At 36.0% G+C, this 17,315-nt stretch overlaps 1 protein-coding gene across 10 annotated transcripts in view; it reads left to right on the plus strand.

Moving 5' to 3' along the window:
• Nucleotides 1-17,315, plus strand: part of MIPOL1 (mirror-image polydactyly 1) — a 189,777-nt gene that overhangs the window by 25,776 nt on the left and 146,686 nt on the right. For 8 of the 10 annotated variants that reach the window (XM_027880701.1, XM_027880693.1, XM_027880697.1 and 5 more), the window contains 2 exons: nt 6,612-6,746; nt 8,014-8,093. In XM_027880701.1, coding sequence (XP_027736502.1) covers nt 6,742-6,746; nt 8,014-8,093 — 85 coding nt within the window. In that variant the 5' untranslated portion in view covers nt 6,612-6,741. Of the gene's footprint in view, nt 1-4,102; nt 4,125-5,817; nt 6,068-6,611; nt 6,747-8,013; nt 8,094-17,315 lie in introns of those variants that run through there. The other 2 variants (XM_027880703.1, XM_027880700.1) reach the window with 2 other exon arrangements.

Raw genomic sequence — 17,315 nt, forward strand, 5'->3', positions numbered from 1 at the left:
AAATCTGGGCTAGCAACTTAGTTCTGTGATAAAAGAAATTATGATTTGGGGATTTGGGAATTTCAATATATTGAATATACTCTACAATGAATTTTGCAGACATAAGCACTGTATACTCATGTTTCATGGATCACTTCCATAGTTAGCTTTAGAGCTCTTTAGCTCCTCTAAGTTTGGGAGGAGAATGGATTTTGTGGGGCTTGAGGCAAAAGCTTTTAGAAAGATAGGTGAAATAGCTGTACCAGTGGTCCATTTTTGGTTCACTGAAGGATGGTGTACAAATCAGTATTTGACATTAGGCCTAATGCCAAATCCTCCGGTCATGTAGGAAAATGGGGTACCCAAGACTGGTGGGGCTCAAAATACTGTGCTGATGCTGTTACACTGTTTCCTTCCTGTTGGCATTCAGCCTGACTGCCACATTTGGTTATGCCTCACTACTATTTATTTGGTTGTTCTTTGGGTTTTTTTCCCCTGCTCTACTGATCTACCCTGTAAAGCAGAAAGCAACCCACAATTTATTGTGTTACAGGAATTCTAGTTCTGGTGGTTTTATTTTATTGCAATCCTTAGAATAACAAAATGGTTAGGCAGGAAGTGACCTGTGAATATCATCTGGTTCAGACTCTGATGAAAATGGGACCATCTCCAAAGGTCAAGTTGCTTTATACGGATGAGTTTTGCACATCCCCAGCCATGGAGATTCTGTAACCTTTCTGTGTTCCAGGAACCTTCCTTGCTGTGAAAAAACTCTTACCCATAACTCTGAGTTTTCTGGGTTGCTACTTGTCTCCAAGAGAAGAATCTGTCTCTGTCTTCTCTATATTTGCTCACAGGACAGCTAAAACCCAATCAAATCCCCCTTTAGCCTTCTCTTAAAACCAACTACCCCAACTTTTTCGAATTCCTCATAATTCACGTTCTGCAGACCCCTAATCATCTCGATGGCTGGACTGACTTCAGGGTATCCATGAGCAGGTCCGACCGGATGCAGCACTTCAGATGCGGTCTCACAACTGCCAAGCATAGGGTTTTAATCACTTCCCTCTTGTCTGCTGGCTATGATCCTGTCAACAGAGCATAATACACAGTGCTCACCACTGTATGGTGCTGATTCTACTGAAATATTTGTATTAAATATTATTTTGGCTCCGGATAAGACAACAGCTACTTTAAAATGCACATATTTATCAGTATCTCTAAAAGCTATGGAAATCATAATCTGGTTGTAAACTGTTTAGAAAAGGAGATCTGACTGTAACAATATATAATGTGATATATAATACTGAGCTATTAGGCCAGTAAAGTGTTTACAACAAAACTAAAGGGTGGTTAAATGATTTGGCTGTTACACACCTTATCAAAGCATTCATAGTTTCATTACTAGAATGAAAATAATGTTAATTAGAGGTTTCACAGAAGGAAGCTGCTTCACAGAATGCACATCAAGACGAGAAAAGCTGCGAAAAAAGGAGAGACAGTCTTTGACAAGATCCTCTACAGTTTTCTTTACGTTTCAAAGAGGTGGCAGGTGGAGGGAGAAGGAAAAGGCAGATCTTGTCAAAAGTAAGGAAAAGGCAAAGAAATGGAGGACAAAGGACAGAAGACAACAGAGCAGCTTGAAGATTGTTTAGTAAATAAAATACTAATGAAGACTGTTAATATGGATTGTGAAGGTTGTTAACGTGAAAGAGAGAATATATCAGAGGGGGGAAGAGATGTGCGGCTGTTAGTGATCTGATATGCACATAAACATTTCCTGATGCACAGAGAGAAAACTCAGCCTTGAAGACACTGAGCTAATAGCAGAAGTTAGGGAGAAAAAAATAAAGAGAAAAGTACATGTCCTTTATCCAATACATTTAATTTAGGAACAAGTAAAACCTATTTTAAACCAGTTGTTTTAGTGCATTTTTATGCCTTGTCTCTTGCCTTTGTCAAAAGCATGACAAAGAGAATGAGCACTCTTTGACTTACTGTATGCTATCATTAAAAGCACGAGATGCAAATTTTTTAAATAAGAATGTGAAGAAACTGCTGCAGCAACAGAGGAAAAATACCTGAGCCCTGTTTCTTCATGTCTTTTCTGATTTATGTAAGTTAGTTGAAAACAACTGCAAATGTCTCCTCTCCCTTTGGGTCGAGAATCAGCAGGGGAAAAAAAGCCAGGGATTGTTAAATGACTCTGGCCTCTTGGAAAATGTTTTTATCAAACTTCCAAATAGTGAAGTTACTTCTATGAACCAAAATCATAAAGTCTTTGTAGCAGTGCTAGAGTTATAAATTTCAAGTACTACTCATGCTGCATTCATCCACATATGGGGTTAATTCGCTTGCTTATGTTTCATATTCTTCTTAAAAGAAACAGAATATTTTGCATGAACTACTTGTATTTAATGAATATAAAAATAATAAAATACAAGAAAATAAGTAGCTCTGTAATCAAAGTATGATTGATTTCACAACTTTTAAGTATCTTATGGATGAGTAGTATTGCACATTTAACAATTATTTGAAGTTATCCTTTGCCTAGTGTTTTTATAACTGCCCAAAGCTAATTTTAATTTACTTTGCATTGCCTTAGATTTCTCATTTGCCATAAAGTTTCTTAAGATAGAGAGGAAATGTGACTCCTTTTGGAGGAGTGTATCATTGCATCAAAACCTGACATCCACCTGGGCTAAGAAAACTGTTTGTTCCCTAGGGAAATGCTTTGAGATGGTAACTGGTTTTTATGTGGCATACCCTCCTAAATTAAGATTTTCAGTTTAGCATGCCCCAAGGCAAAACGTTTCAGGATATTTCAAGAGATTCAGGTAATATAATTGATCTTATGAAAATAGTGATAAAATTGGTTTTCTGTTTCCCTATTCATAAAATGTATAGTATTTCATCCCTACACTGTCAATGGCAACTGTTAACTGCCTCTTTAATAGGGACAGAGACTGGCTCAGTGATGTTCCAAAGGGGTGGTGAGAACTGGTCTCTTGTTCCACCAGAGGCAGGGCAGGTGGGGTAGCCCTCTGTTTGGAAAAACTCTTCCAAGACCCGAGGACTTTTTGTGAAGAAGTGGTGAATTCAGTCGACACCAGCAAGTGTTTGTGTCCTGTCACAGCAGCTAAGGCCACGATTCAGTGGTTGACTTCAAACCCTGTCAAGGCAAGACCGAGGAATGGGGGTTTGCAGTTATTGAGTCTTCACGTGGAATGGTCTCAACAGAATTTCAGTTGCCAAGGAGGGGGAATCAGTTACTGAACTCCAGCTTAGAAGATGGACTTCTCAGTCCTACGCAGGCAGGGAAAGCATTGGCTTTAGCGTTATTGTGCTGTTATGGGGCTGGTGTTATTTTGGGGTGTTCTTTGTATAGTATTTATTCTGCAGACACTCCAGAGGCTGGTTTTTTTTTTCCTCTGAGAGCAGAAATACTGCTGCAGCTGTAATAAAAACTATTCAGAACTGCACAAGTAAAGCACTGTATGCTTCCTATCTTGCAGATGTATGTTATTTTTATATATATATAGTTTTTATTTAATTCCTATTTTTAGGAAATTTTTGTTTGTGTTGATGAAGAATTAGAACCAGGACTGGAATGCTATCCTTTTGAATAAGTCATTATTTTGTTTAGGGTTTTTTTTTCCTCCTAAAATCCATTCATATTCCAAGGTACTGGAAGGCAAAGTATTTTAATGGCCATCTTTGCAGAATATATGCCTGAATGGATGAGGAAGCAGTCATTTCAGTTAGCACTGCATTAAAAAAAAAAGGTGAAGGCAGTGAAATGAGCTTAGTTTTCCATTCTTCTCTGTCACAGATGTAAATAATTCAAACATATAAGCATGTAAAGAATTTGACAGTTGAGACTGCATGTCTCATAGGATAATATTAATATTTCCTATGTACTTCAATTTGATATTCTTAAGAAAAATGTTGTTTTTCCCAAAGCATAAACCGTTTAAAAGTTAATGCTGTTTTTCACTGGACACCTATGGTAAACTAGAATGTTCATGTATTTCACATGTATGCTTATGTAATTAAGCATCCATTAATTTCTTTTTCTTTGGGAAATACTTGTGCAAATCACACTCCATATAGAAGATCTAAGATTATATCATCTGTTGTTTAAGGTAAGCATTAGGACAAGGTATTATTATTTTATGATAGATTCTTAATCCTTTCTCTCTGAATTGTTGATGTTTTCATTAGAGTTAAAATATGTTGCATGTTTACAGAAAGACTGAAATCTCAATATGTGGTCCTATCAATTTTAATTATTTGAATCATTAGAACGTCTAATTTTTTGCTTAAGGGTACACCAATGTACCATTGAATCTGTTTTTTAAGTTTTTTTCCAGTTTAATGTCTGAATCCAAATTCATAAAGAGTTGGAAAAATGAGATGTCTGAGCTATAGGATTCACAGGGATTTTATATGAAGCCTATTTAATCAGGATAACACTGTTATTAATATTCATAAAGTCAGCTGGAACACAAATGACAGACTATGGAGCCTAAAATTTTTTACTTGTGAATTTATTAAAAGCAGCTTAAAAAATTAATGGAATTTAAGTAAAGTTGACGAAAATGAAAATCTTATGCTAGCAGAAAAAAATCTATATTAGAACTTTGTCTAAGACCATCTTGCATTGATATCTTTGACAGATTTCATTGGTACTTAAAGAAGAAAGATGCATGAATGGTCATTTAAAAGGATTTAAACACATTGGCACATTAATTTTTACATGAATAATAAGTAGTTTCCAAAAGCAATTAACTTACAGTGTACAAGATTTGAATAGAAAAATAGGACTGTGACATCAAAGGGCAAAGCAAATGTGCTGTACATTTTAAACTTTTAATAATATGACTTCTTAAAATAATTTATTTCATTTTCACAGTAAGAAAAGTAATAGTGAAGGTTACTATTACAGCTTGGATCTGTTTTGAAATACACCAAGATCTGGAATAAGTAAATATTTTGATGTCAAAGTGCTATTGCTAAAGAACAATTTCAGGCTTTTACAGTGGTCAGGTGCTTTTGAATCAAGCTTTCCTGAAGTTCTCAGTTAAATACTGTCCACAGTGTGTGGTTTTTCTCCCATGCTGCTATATGCAGCACTGGGAAGCATTTGTTATTTCTGTAGTGGGCAAAAGTGTTAGATCTGAGATTTCTTTCATTATTAGGAAGATACTGGATAATTTATATTCATTTTTGCAGGTGGGTTTGTATTTAACTATGAATTTTCTGTGACTTGAATTTTATATTCAACAGATAAGGACAATTTATTTTTTATTTTCACTTTCATGATGTAGTTTAACACTAGCAGAGGTTGAATAAATGGATAGTGAATAAGGAAATTAGCTCTGGATTTAAAATTAACTCTAACATTTGGCTTATGGTTTCATATTTTATTTTTGGTTTTGTCTCGATCTACCAGGACACTTTATTTTAATCTCCAGCTTTAATTTCTTTTGATTATTAGATTTATTATTAAGAAATTGTCTTCAAATGAAAGCAACGATTTAGAATAATTGTATTCAATTTTTCCAATGATTCCTTTGGTGAAAACCTTCATGACCAGCTTCTGGTGGTTGTTGTTGGGATGAAGTTAAGCAGTGACTGAATAATGATGGTTCAATACGTTTTGGTTCCCAAAAAAATACCTAATGTTCAAAGTACCTATTATAAAGGTATATCTTTATTGACATGTAAGTGTTTTGCACAAGTCAGTTACCTATTGCAGAGTTTGTGTTCAGAGCCATCAGTTTAAATATTTGGTATGTGGAATATTTTGTTGTTCTGTTTACTAATATTTTTGTTTCTTATTGTGGGGAAATTAAGTGGCAAACCCTAGGGAGCCCCAAAAATCTTTCCGTTTGACTTTGTCCAGTAGGAGACCTTAATCTCATATCAACAATCTTTTTTATTTTCTCTTTGTGTAAACGAGAAGATTGCTATTAATTAGCAGAACCTATTTCACCTATGAAGACAGTCTCTTGACTTCGGTCACCAGTTTTTCCTTTGCCATACTCTATTATTTCCGGGAGAGGGCAGCATTTTCCTGTATCAGGTGCGGGAAGGCACATGTCCTGCTTAGACTGTCAATGTTTCTTGTAATTACTCCCAGTATATTTGTTGCTTGCTTATGAATTAACTTGCATTTATGGAACTAAATCATTCCAATCATTTAATTACACCTGAGGAGCTGAACTATAATTGCTTGCTTCCAACTAGGATCTGATATGGCTTGAGCAGTATTAATTTGGTGTTTACTTTTCTGAGTGCTAAAAGCATTAAAATGATTGTGCAATGGGATTACATTTTACTAATTGCTGGCATTCATTAGCTGGGTAAATGGCGAGGAAGAATGACTGTATATTGTGGAGGGATAAAATTATGGTTTTAAATAGTATATTATTAGGCACATTAAGGCCCTAAGACATGTTTTAAAATACTCCAGAGGTTATTAAATACCATATTTTCTTCATGTCTTGCTATATGAATATCTTATTAAAATACTGCAATTATTATGAACCTTTTTGTGCAATATGTAGGGAAATGGCTTCATTGACAGAAACCTATTTCTTGATATTAATAACCTTCTATATTTTCAGCTAATCCAAAAGTAAATGAGGAACTTAGGAAAAGATTGCCAACTTCAAATCAACACAGTTACACAGAATTGAAGAAGAAGCCTACAGCTTCATTTGAGGGATTCTTGTAAGGAACTCAGTGTTCCACGATATGAGGTGAAGTTGTTATTTTTTGTTAAGACCCAAGCACATCAAATTCTATGCTTTTCTTTAATCATGCACATTTATAGTCAACAACAAATTTGAGCTAAATATGTATTTCTTGAATGCTTAATGTAAATGTTAGTGTTGAATCTTAAGTGTTTGTACAATTAAATTTGTTCATAATCTTAAAGATGAAAATGAAAACTTCTGCCTTTTTGGTGTTCTATAGCAAAAAAATTTTTTCTGCTGCTTTATTAGTTAGAACATGTCTTGGTAGAATATGCTTGACTTTTAAAATATGTCCTTAAATATTTTTTGAACTCTTACATTTTTCAGCACAGTGACAACTCTCTAGGTGTTTTCATGATCCAGCCACTATCTCTTCAAGTCACAGTTTTATCTTTTTAATAAATGTAAAAAAAAAATAGCGGAGAAAACATACAAAATAAGCACAACTGCATAGTTAAAGATGAAAAATTGTCCTTTGTACAATACTTTTTAAAAAAGGTTCTTGAGTAAGTAATAAAATTTGTGGTAAGCATACTGTGTTAGCAAGATTACGGATTTATTTAGATTTCCTTGAGATACGGAATAGGGTTGGATTTTTAACACATAAGGGAGCATATGTTTTAATACCCAAGATGATGCCTGGCATAACATTTTACTGTAGATCTTATTTTAAAATATTGAGGGTTATTTCTTGAAGATCTTTGATTATATGCAATACTGAAACAGTGTAATTAACTATGTTCTGAACCAATATGTATGCAAATATTAGGATGCATTATTTAGCTGTTTAGAAAGACCTGCAAATTCAGAGATAGAGTGATCGTGGACCATTTTAACTAGGGCCACTTTTATCTAGGAAATTAAAGCAGGAGAAAGAATTCTGTAAAGTGAAACACTACCACTGTCTGTAATAATTACCAAAGTGAGCAGTCTCATTGCCTCTAGTGGGACTTCTTGGTGTGATTTGGACTGTGCTCAGTAACATGTACTTCCAAAATCAGACTCTAGAAGAAAAAAAACCAAACTAATAAATATTTCAACAAAGGCTTTACCTGGAACAAACAACTGAACCAAACAATTATAAAAATTTGATGAGTGAAGAAAAATATGTTACTGAGAAATATAGTTTTTCACTGACTGTTAAAGTATGCAGACTTTATTGTCCTGGTATAAATATTTTTACATCATTTGTCTTGTAAATTTTCCATCAAATGAAGGCAAAGTAAAGGTGTGTTCCAAGTGTATTTATCTAGAGTTTGCTTTATTTTAGCTCTGAAATCTTCAAGCAAAAACTGGACTCAGTGCCAGATCAAACAAGTTCAGAAGCACAAATGGAGAACTGGTCAAAAGGTAGGGACTTTAAAGATATTAATAAGGAACCTCTGTTGTTGTACCAGTGCTAGGCAGTGACTGGAATGTATTTGTTCTTACTGATGTATGACTGACTTTGGAAGAAAAGAAATGAAAAAAACCCAGAACCACACACTACCCCCTAAAAGTATTTGGGGTAACAGGAGAGCAGCTAAATGAATGTAAAGCTCCACCTTTATTTTCTGGATTATTGAAAATGTTTTTGTGTAACTTTAAGAAGTCTTATTTAAATTCTGGGTCTGTGCATTGCATTTTACTTTCCAACATTTTTTCCTTAATGGTTTACAATAAATCTGAAGCTCTGTCTTGAAGTAACTTTCTTGGCTATTCACTCCTGGCTAGGGTATGATTAAGCCACCTACTAATATTAACTAGTTTCTCATTAATACCTGAATGTAGAGAGTAAGGTAAGGCTTGGAGGTAAAGGGGGTCTTATTTAACTTGGAACTTCCTTGGTTCATGGAGTTTTCATCTCCATCAGGATGGAAGGATCTTTTTGTATTTGTATTTGGTTGACCAAACACAATTGTTCACATATACATTCTTCTATGTTTCATGGCAGAAACTTAAGGAAAAAAAAAACCTCACTGAATTTGAGAGTACATTACATGACTGACTTTACAGAAGAGAATTGTCAGAAAGTGGCTTGTGAATAGGTAATAATGTGCAGAAGGAAGAAAGGGAAGGAGACCTTCAGTTAAGGGTGGAATTTTGCCAGTAAGTGACTATATGTAGGTTAAAAAAACCCAAAATGGAATAGGTGTGTCAACATCAAAGTTTCCCCTGTATATCAAAGCCTGATAGCATCTTGCATATTTCCTTTTTTTGAATGTTATGCCATGTATTCTCTCTCAGAAGATAATAAATGTCAAGTTTCTCATTAAAAATCTGTTTAGAAGAAAAAAGAAATGCTCCATCTTGGAGATGATGCTTTTCTTTCATCTGTAAATGGATTTCTATCTGTATTATTCTGTAAAATAAACGACTTATAGACCTCTTTTAATTTATGGAATTTTGAGCTGTTACTGAGTGAAGTTAAAAAGTTTTTGAATTAGGTAGTCTGTAAACAAAAGTAGTCATAGTGGAGTAACAGTGGAGAATTGTATTCTGATGATTTAAATGTGTAATGGCTTAATCAGGTTTAGTATTTTTAGACCTTTAGGGGTCAGCATACCCTAAGAATGGTTCAAAAGGTTAAGTTTTTCAAAGTAGACAAGTGAATACTATAGACTGGTTCTCTGTGAACTGCTTTCTGTCTAATTGCAAGAAATGGTGTTCAGTGCTGCTCACAGATTTTTTTTAAATTGAATACTTGCTGAGGTTCATATGTATTATTTTTTGATGCATTAAATTAATATTTTTATCTGTTTAGAAAACTGTTTCTTCCAAGCTAACACTTACAGGTTCATATATCCAATAGATGTTGTTATATAGAGAAAAGTAACATTTATACACTTTTTTAGCGTAATCATTAATAAGTCATGTAATTCTTTGTGCTTTTGGTCCTAGGAAAGTTAGAAAAAGGGATTATGGGTAAATTTCATGTCATCGTACTTGTTTGGATGAGGAATTTTTTTTTGCAGAATTTTATTTGCTTATTAACAGCTAAATTACCTTCACTTATCATAAAGGTAATAGTTAAATTTCAGCAACGTAATGTTTAGCAAGTGCCCTTGATAGACATGCATTTTCTCATTGTATTACTAAATCACAGCAGCTTTTCATTTTCTGTCTGCGTTGAAGAGTGTACCATGTTGTGTTCTGCTTGCTTTGTCATCGTGGTATCTTTCCTTTGTGCATCTGGTACTGTACTGTATTTAGATGTTCCTTGCTTGTAGCTTGAAAGTTTAAAAGCTGGGTTTAGAATAACCCCATAATGATTTATTCAAATTTTTAAGAGCATACTGAAATATTGGAGGTTAAATTATTTGTCTGCAAATAAGGATGGTAAAGCAAATCTGACATTAAATTCAGCCAACTAGATGAAAATTTAGTCAAGCCATGGGAATTTTAAAAAAATAGGAAAAATGTTAGATACAGAGAAGTGGTAGGTTTATGACAGTTATGTGGGATAATATGTAACCCGTTAATAGATGTTATAAAATAAAATACTTGAAAGAAAGGTAGTGTTTAAAAGGAGTATATCTGAAGTGTTTGATAGGTGAGATTTTTCTTTTTAAGTTTCTGAGTTGTTTGGAGTATACTGTCCCTGTGTGGATTGAGGACTGTCTCTGTTCTAGTATATTCGGAAGAATTAAAGAACAGTTTATGTGCAAGGCTTGTTATTTTGTGTTTGCATCTAATTTAAATGTACTGTTTATTTCCACAGCACCTAGTTTTTAATAGGAGGTTAGTGCCTTTTTTCATCTCTCTCTAAGCATGCTTAAGAGAATGTACCAGGAGCATTGGCAGCAGATCGGTGAAGACTATGTCATTTCAAAATGAAAAATATTCAGGATCCAACCTAGAAAGTCCAGAATAGTATTCCATTATGAAAATAAACTTGATTGGCAAATAGGTGCATATCTTTGCATTGCAGTGATGGTGGGTGTGGGGAAGCACATCGCACCTTGGTGGAATTGTTACTTGAGCAGGGTTTACATGCATGATAGAAACTACACAGCCATGAATACTGTGACAGCACAAGAGGGAACCTGAAATTGGGTGATTTTACTACTTACATATACATTCAGGACTCAGTATGGCAGTTTTCCAAAATAGTTAGCAGGATAGGAAAGTGGTGAGTGTGCAAATACTGGAGTTAAATTTGTGTCTCATTTGATTCATATCATCTACCACATTTGAATGGGTGCAGCTATACTCCTTCTGTATGAAATGGTCTTTCACTGTTGTAGTGTTTTTGTTCATGTCATATGTCTGAGCATCCATTATTTCAGGACAGGGCAGAAATTAGGATAAGTTCTAGAATATCACGTACTTTTTGATCTGTTTTGACAACAAAATCAGAGTTTTGCTGACTCCAGAATTGAAAGCATTGTATAATTATTATTCTTAAATTCCTAAAACAAGGTAAAAAATTGATTAATTTTAATGGCAAAGTGGTTTGCTTTCTTAAAAGGTGGTTATTGTATTTTTCAAACAAAGAAATAAATATATATATTTCTAAACCACTGCTTAAAGCACATATTGAAGTGTAAGTCAGTGAACCAATTTCACTTGTAGGAATTTAATGGCAACTCTTAGTCATCACCCATATATAAACTTTCCATGTAACCTCAAAAGAATGGTTGCACAGCTTGTGAATATACTTTAAAATTGTGTGTCTAGACACTGGCTTTAAAGAGATGTGATAATGCAGATTGAAAGAGAACTGTAGAATCAGCTTGTGCGAGAAAATTTGGAAAGGAAGTGTTTTATCTGGTGGGGAGCTGTTTTGGTTTTTTTTTTTTTTTTTTTTACATTCATGGTAATTGAGGAAATGTACAGTCATATGCATAGGTTAAGAGAAATGAATCATCTTTTTTTGCCAACTTTGACTGTCTTACCAGAAGTAGAAGGCTTTTCTAGTCATGTAATGATTTTAATGTGCTTTTTTGTGGGTTTGTTTTTGTAATAGTAATTACAAGGGGGTTTTTGTCTGGAATTATTGTTGTGTGACTTTGACACCCGCAAAGATGAATGGGTAAAGCTTTGAGAGTAATATGGTCTTATAAAGGTTGTTCATCTGATGCTCTAGTTGGGTCAAAAAGCAGCTAATGGTAAAGGTGCGGCTTTGTCTTTCTCCACTACATATACCCACTACAATTCTAAAGTAAATCTAAAGCCCTTCTTCTAAGGTTAAAACAGAGGCAGAATAAACCACACTTGACATACTGAAGTCTGTTTCTTCTTTTACATGCCTCAACAGGAGATACTGTGAGCCTGTTCTCCCTCTCCTACTCTCTTTTAGCAATAAAGAATGCTGTTTACCTGTGAAATAAAGAAGGCCTGGATATTGCATGGGTGTGTATGCAGAAAAATCTATGTGGTATGCAGAGGCAGAGTCCTCTACACCCATGTGGCTCAATTGATCAGTGTTTGCAATGTGTGCTGCAATTTCAGCATCAAGCTCGCTGTGTGCTAGCTGTCAGAGATCCCCTTGCAAAGCGACAAACATAGTTGCAGGTTTCTCTCTATGGTGTAAAAGGCAGAAAAGAGGCTGAGAAGATGAACTTTCATGAGTAAAACACAGGAAGAATGGCTACTAACTACTGAACAACACTGGGTGTGGGAGATGAAGAAAGAGGGAATAGTGTGACATGACTTAGAAGATAAGAATGAGCTAATGATCACTGAAAAATCATCAAATACTGCTTGGTCTTTTTGGTAATATATAGTCACCCTTTCATGTGTATAAATTCTCATCTCTCCCTTTTTCACCCATTTCTTTCCTTGTACATTTTGAGAGCTTGAATGCAGTGCATTTCTGGCCAGGCTGCATGCAGAAAGGCTCCTCATCAGAAGCACAATTAGATATGCAGTATTTGCCTGACTCACTGCAGTGTTGTGAATATGATTTTGTTCAAACCTTTACAATACGCTCAAAATGCGTAGTGCCTTATCTGTACCACTAAACATGGAGAGAACGCACACCTTAAAGTATTGCACTTTGAATCACGTAAGTAAGTAAAATATGAGTGCAGCTAACTTCAGAATGTCTTGAAATGTGCTTCAGAGAGAACAGCACTTATTACCACAGTAATTTTTAAGTAGTGCTTTAGAAGGAGCTTTGGAAGACCTAGCACTAGTGCAAGAGGAATTTGGTTATTTTCTTCTTTAGAAACCTTCATTAACTCTGTTTTCATAAAGCTACAATGCTCCTTAAGAGCAAAGGCATAACAAAAATTTCATTAAATAAAAGGCCCCTCAGGGGGACTCTTATCTGTGAGTTCACCTGCATCTTTAGTAGACCATTACTTGGAATAAAAGGTGTGAGGGCAATGTGTCTTATGGCCACTTTTATGTGGAGTGTTCTTTCTTTTATGTCAGACACTTTAAATTAAAATTTTCTTTTTCTCTTCTGAAGCTGTAGTTTCCTGTTTAGAACTCTAATTCAGCAAAACCTTAGTTGTTTGTTTGTGGTAGGAGAGGTTGAGTACATTTGGATAAGAGAATTTCCGCTATAATTAATGGGCATCAGGAAACATGACCCTGCCTAGATAAAAGGGAGTTCTGGATCATTAAGATTTAGATAATGAAAGGGTTATATGTGAAAAGCAATTGTCTGATATGACAATAGCAAAAGACAAATGGTGTGGGAGGGTTTACTTTGTTTTTAGCTGGTTTAGAAAACATAAACACAGCATGCTTAGTAAAACTCCAGCAAGACACTATGTTTGGAAATTATGTAATGACTCCATATAGGCTGTAATGATATCCTGAAACCCTGTATTTAAACTAACCTGAATTACAATGAGAGATAAACAGAATATTTACCCATCCCTTATGAGCTGCTGCTGATATGTAAATTTATTCTTCTACTTTGCACAAATATACTTTTGAGCTACTGCTTAAACACTTCAAGGTCCTTAGCCAAACAGTTTTAATGATGCCTCCAGTATTATGAAAGTGTGACATTTGATGAATGCCTTTGTATAGTTGTGATATCAGGGAAAGTGTAAACAAAAAACGCACATCAAGTCATCGTGCAACACCTAGATAATTTATAATTTTACTGTTTATATCCATCTTGACATTTTTTATCTGCCAAAGGCAGGTTTCATTTGGAATCTTAATCTGAGATTTATTTGGTGGATCTGGAAATCATAGCTAGAGTTCCCACAGGAAATGGTCCATCTACCAACAGATTAAATGGCAGTCCTGCAGTTGTTAAGGGAGCTCTGCATTTAACACACATGCATACTCATTCAGTCAGCACTGTGGAGAAAAATTAAAGTAGTAACCCAGGTTTAGGAACAATGTAGCTAAAAAGTCCCATATTTGCTGAATGACAAAGGGTTATATAGCAGCATTTCATTTTATTATTCGTGCTTGAATTTCTTGTTTGCTTTGTTGAGTCTGCTGACGAATACTAATAAATGCCTGCAACAATCCAGACGAGAGATGCCTGGCAACAAAGCTATGCGGTGGACCTCCCTGATCTTCTCCAGTTCACAACCTGACCTTTTGAAAAATTGGCTGGGCTAAGCTGCAGAATTTGGGTGTAATGGTTATTGTTAACTCCAGCTTTAGGATTTATTAATTTGTGTGATCAAGACTTACCTATACTTCAAAGTTTCAAAAGACCAAACACAATCATCCGTCCATTAGAACTAACATTGTGTTTCAGTGAATCCCACTTAGTATCTGCCTAGAGATTCTGCTGTTTTGATGCATTCAGAATATAAAAATGCTTTTTCAAGTGTGAGACCAATCCAATGAAAATCTGATGTCTTCTCAGAGACTAGTATTTTAAAATAACAATATGTTAATGAATTGCAAACGGAGAGTGGAATGCCAAAGAAGATGTCTGGTATTTACACATTAATAAATGCATCACGATTAACTGCAGTGAATACCAAAGTAATGATTGGACACATATTTTAAAGACCGAGAAGCATTTTTCTATTTTAAATATTCAACAGTTTCTACACAATTGCTGTTTAGATGCAAAAGAGGAGGACAAAAGACTTAGTGAGAGAGACAGGAAAGGGAAATATCATTACTAAAATAATTGGAATCCTCAGAGAATTGTAAAAAATTGCCTTTGCCAGAATAACTCAAACTGCTCTTAATCTTCTCAGTTTATTTCTTTATGAAGGGTATTGCCAGGTTCCACTCAAGTCCAGGTGAATAAAGAAGGATTTGAAGTAACACAAATGTCCCCCACTTAAATTGCTACCACAGAATTCACTGTTCTCTTTAGATTCCCTTAAGGAATCAAAAACCTTAAAAAAATATTAAACTTCTGAGTTTTGTATGTATTTTAGCAGACAAAATATTTTCAAGCCTCTTTTTTTGGTGTGTGCTTATGTATATGTTGTTATATAGAGCAAACAAATACATTAATGCATAATATAAATTTGGTTATTCTTATTTCATTTGCAGATAACTTTCTCAACAAAATTCCAATAAGAATACTGTTCTCTTTGTTTGTTTTTTGGTTTTTTTTGTTTTTCTTTAACAACCTAAATGATTCTCTGTAGGCAGAGAATTGTATTGTTCTACTCACCTGCCTGACTTCTAGAACAGTTTTAATTGTTTGGAAGTTCTTTGTATTACAATGCTAGTCAATATAATTTCAAAAAAGGTTATTTTACAGCCAGCTTTCCCACCCAGGCAGTAATGTCTTGCCACAATTCAGCCCAAATGGATTTACCTCTGTGATGCCGATTGGTCATTTTCCATCGGTCCAGCCACTCCCACAGAGCATTTGCTACCATCCAGGAGTCAGTGTTGAGGTAGAGTGCTGGCCATTTCTCTGACTTGGTGATACCTAAAGCCGGTTGGACGGGTTTCAGCTCTGCAACCTGACTTGATCCACCTTGTCCATTAATAGCTTCTGCAACTTGTCATGCAGGACTCTATAAAGCAGCTTTCCATTTTCCATGTATCCCTACAATACAGCAGGAACCATCAGTAAAGAGACTGTATCGCTTTTCATTTTCTGGTAGCTGATTATATGACAGGGCCTCCTCAGCATGTCACCTTCTCCTCTTCATCTTCTGATGATAATCCCAAATTTTTGCCATTGGGCCACTTAGTAATGTTCAAGATCCCTGGGTGATCGCGTTTTGCTATTCAAGCTCACTGTGTGATCAGCACTACCCACTTACTCCACATAGCATCAGTGGCATGATGTGTGGAAGGGACTTTCCCTTTGAACATCCAGCCCATCACTGGCAGTCAGAGTACCAGGAGAAGTTGTACTTCACTGCCAATCACTTCTGAAGCAGCTCAAACCCCTTCATAAGCCACCAGGATCTGTTTTTCATTTGGGGTCTAATAGGCCTTAGATCCTTCATATCCTCAACTCCAGAACCCAAGATTTCATCCTTGAGTCTCCCTGGTATTTTTTGCCAGTCTCCAGGAAGGACCACTCTCCCTGGCTGCAGTGTAGAGAACATTTTTCACGTCTTGTCCTGTCCTGACTGGCCCAAGGGCTACTGCATAAACAAGCTCCTGTTTAATTTTTCAAAAGGTTGTTGTTGTTCAGGACCACACTTAAAATTGTTCTTCCTCCATGTCATATGATAAAGAAGGCTTTCAATCTGACTGTAATCTGGAATATGCATCCTCCAAAAACTCACAGCACCTAGAAAAGCCTGTGTTTCCTTCTGACTGGCTGTTATGGACATAGCTCTGTTTTTTTGACTATGTCCATTGAAATCTGATGACATCCATCTTGCCATTTTACTCCTAAAAACTGAATTTCCTGGGCAGATCCCTTGACCTTACTTTGCTTTATGGCAAAACCAGCCTTCAGGAGGATTTGGATTATCTTCTCCCCTGTCTCAAAAACTTGCTCTGCTGTGTTGCCCCACACGATGATGTCATCAATGTACTGTAAGTGTTCTGGAGCCTTTTCCAGTGCAGTCTGGATCAGTCCACAGCAAATAGAGGGGCTGTGTTTACACCCCTGGGGCAGTCAATTCCAGGTGTGCTGGATTCCCCTCCAGGTAAAGACAAACTGTGGCCTGCCCTGTGCTGCTAAAGGAATGGAGAAGATTACATTAGCAATGTCGATGGTGGCACCACTTTGCTGCCTTGGACTCCGGTTCCTACTGAAGTTCCAGCACGTCCAGCACAGCAGCACACACGGTGGTGTGACTTCGTTCAGACCACGATAGTTTACACTCAGTCTCCACTCTCCATTGGACTAATGCACTGGCCATGTAGGACTAATAAAGGGTGAGTGAGTTTTGCTGACCATTCCCTGGCTCTCCAGTTCATGAATCATCTCATGGATGGGGGTCACAGAGTCCTGATTGGTGTGGAGGTGTCGACAGTGCATTGTTGGGATAGCAGTTGGTACCTGTTGTTCTTCAACCCTCAGCCGTCCCAAAGCAGAGGGTCCTCTGAGAGACCAGGCAAGGTATTCAGCTGTCCCAAAAGCCCAATGGTGCCCTTTTGGGTCCTTGAAATACCTTATCCTGAGGTAATCTATGCCAAGGATCCACAGGGCCTCTGGGCCAATAACAATGGGATGTGTTTGCCATTTGTTCCTGGTCAGGCTCATTTCACCTTCCAGCACAGTCAGGT

Source organism: Empidonax traillii, unplaced genomic scaffold (assembly GCF_003031625.1).
Source record: "Empidonax traillii isolate 1590-97213 ecotype Southwest subspecies unplaced genomic scaffold, ASM303162v1 scaffold74:size2480735, whole genome shotgun sequence".
NCBI lineage: Eukaryota > Metazoa > Chordata > Aves > Passeriformes > Tyrannidae > Empidonax > Empidonax traillii.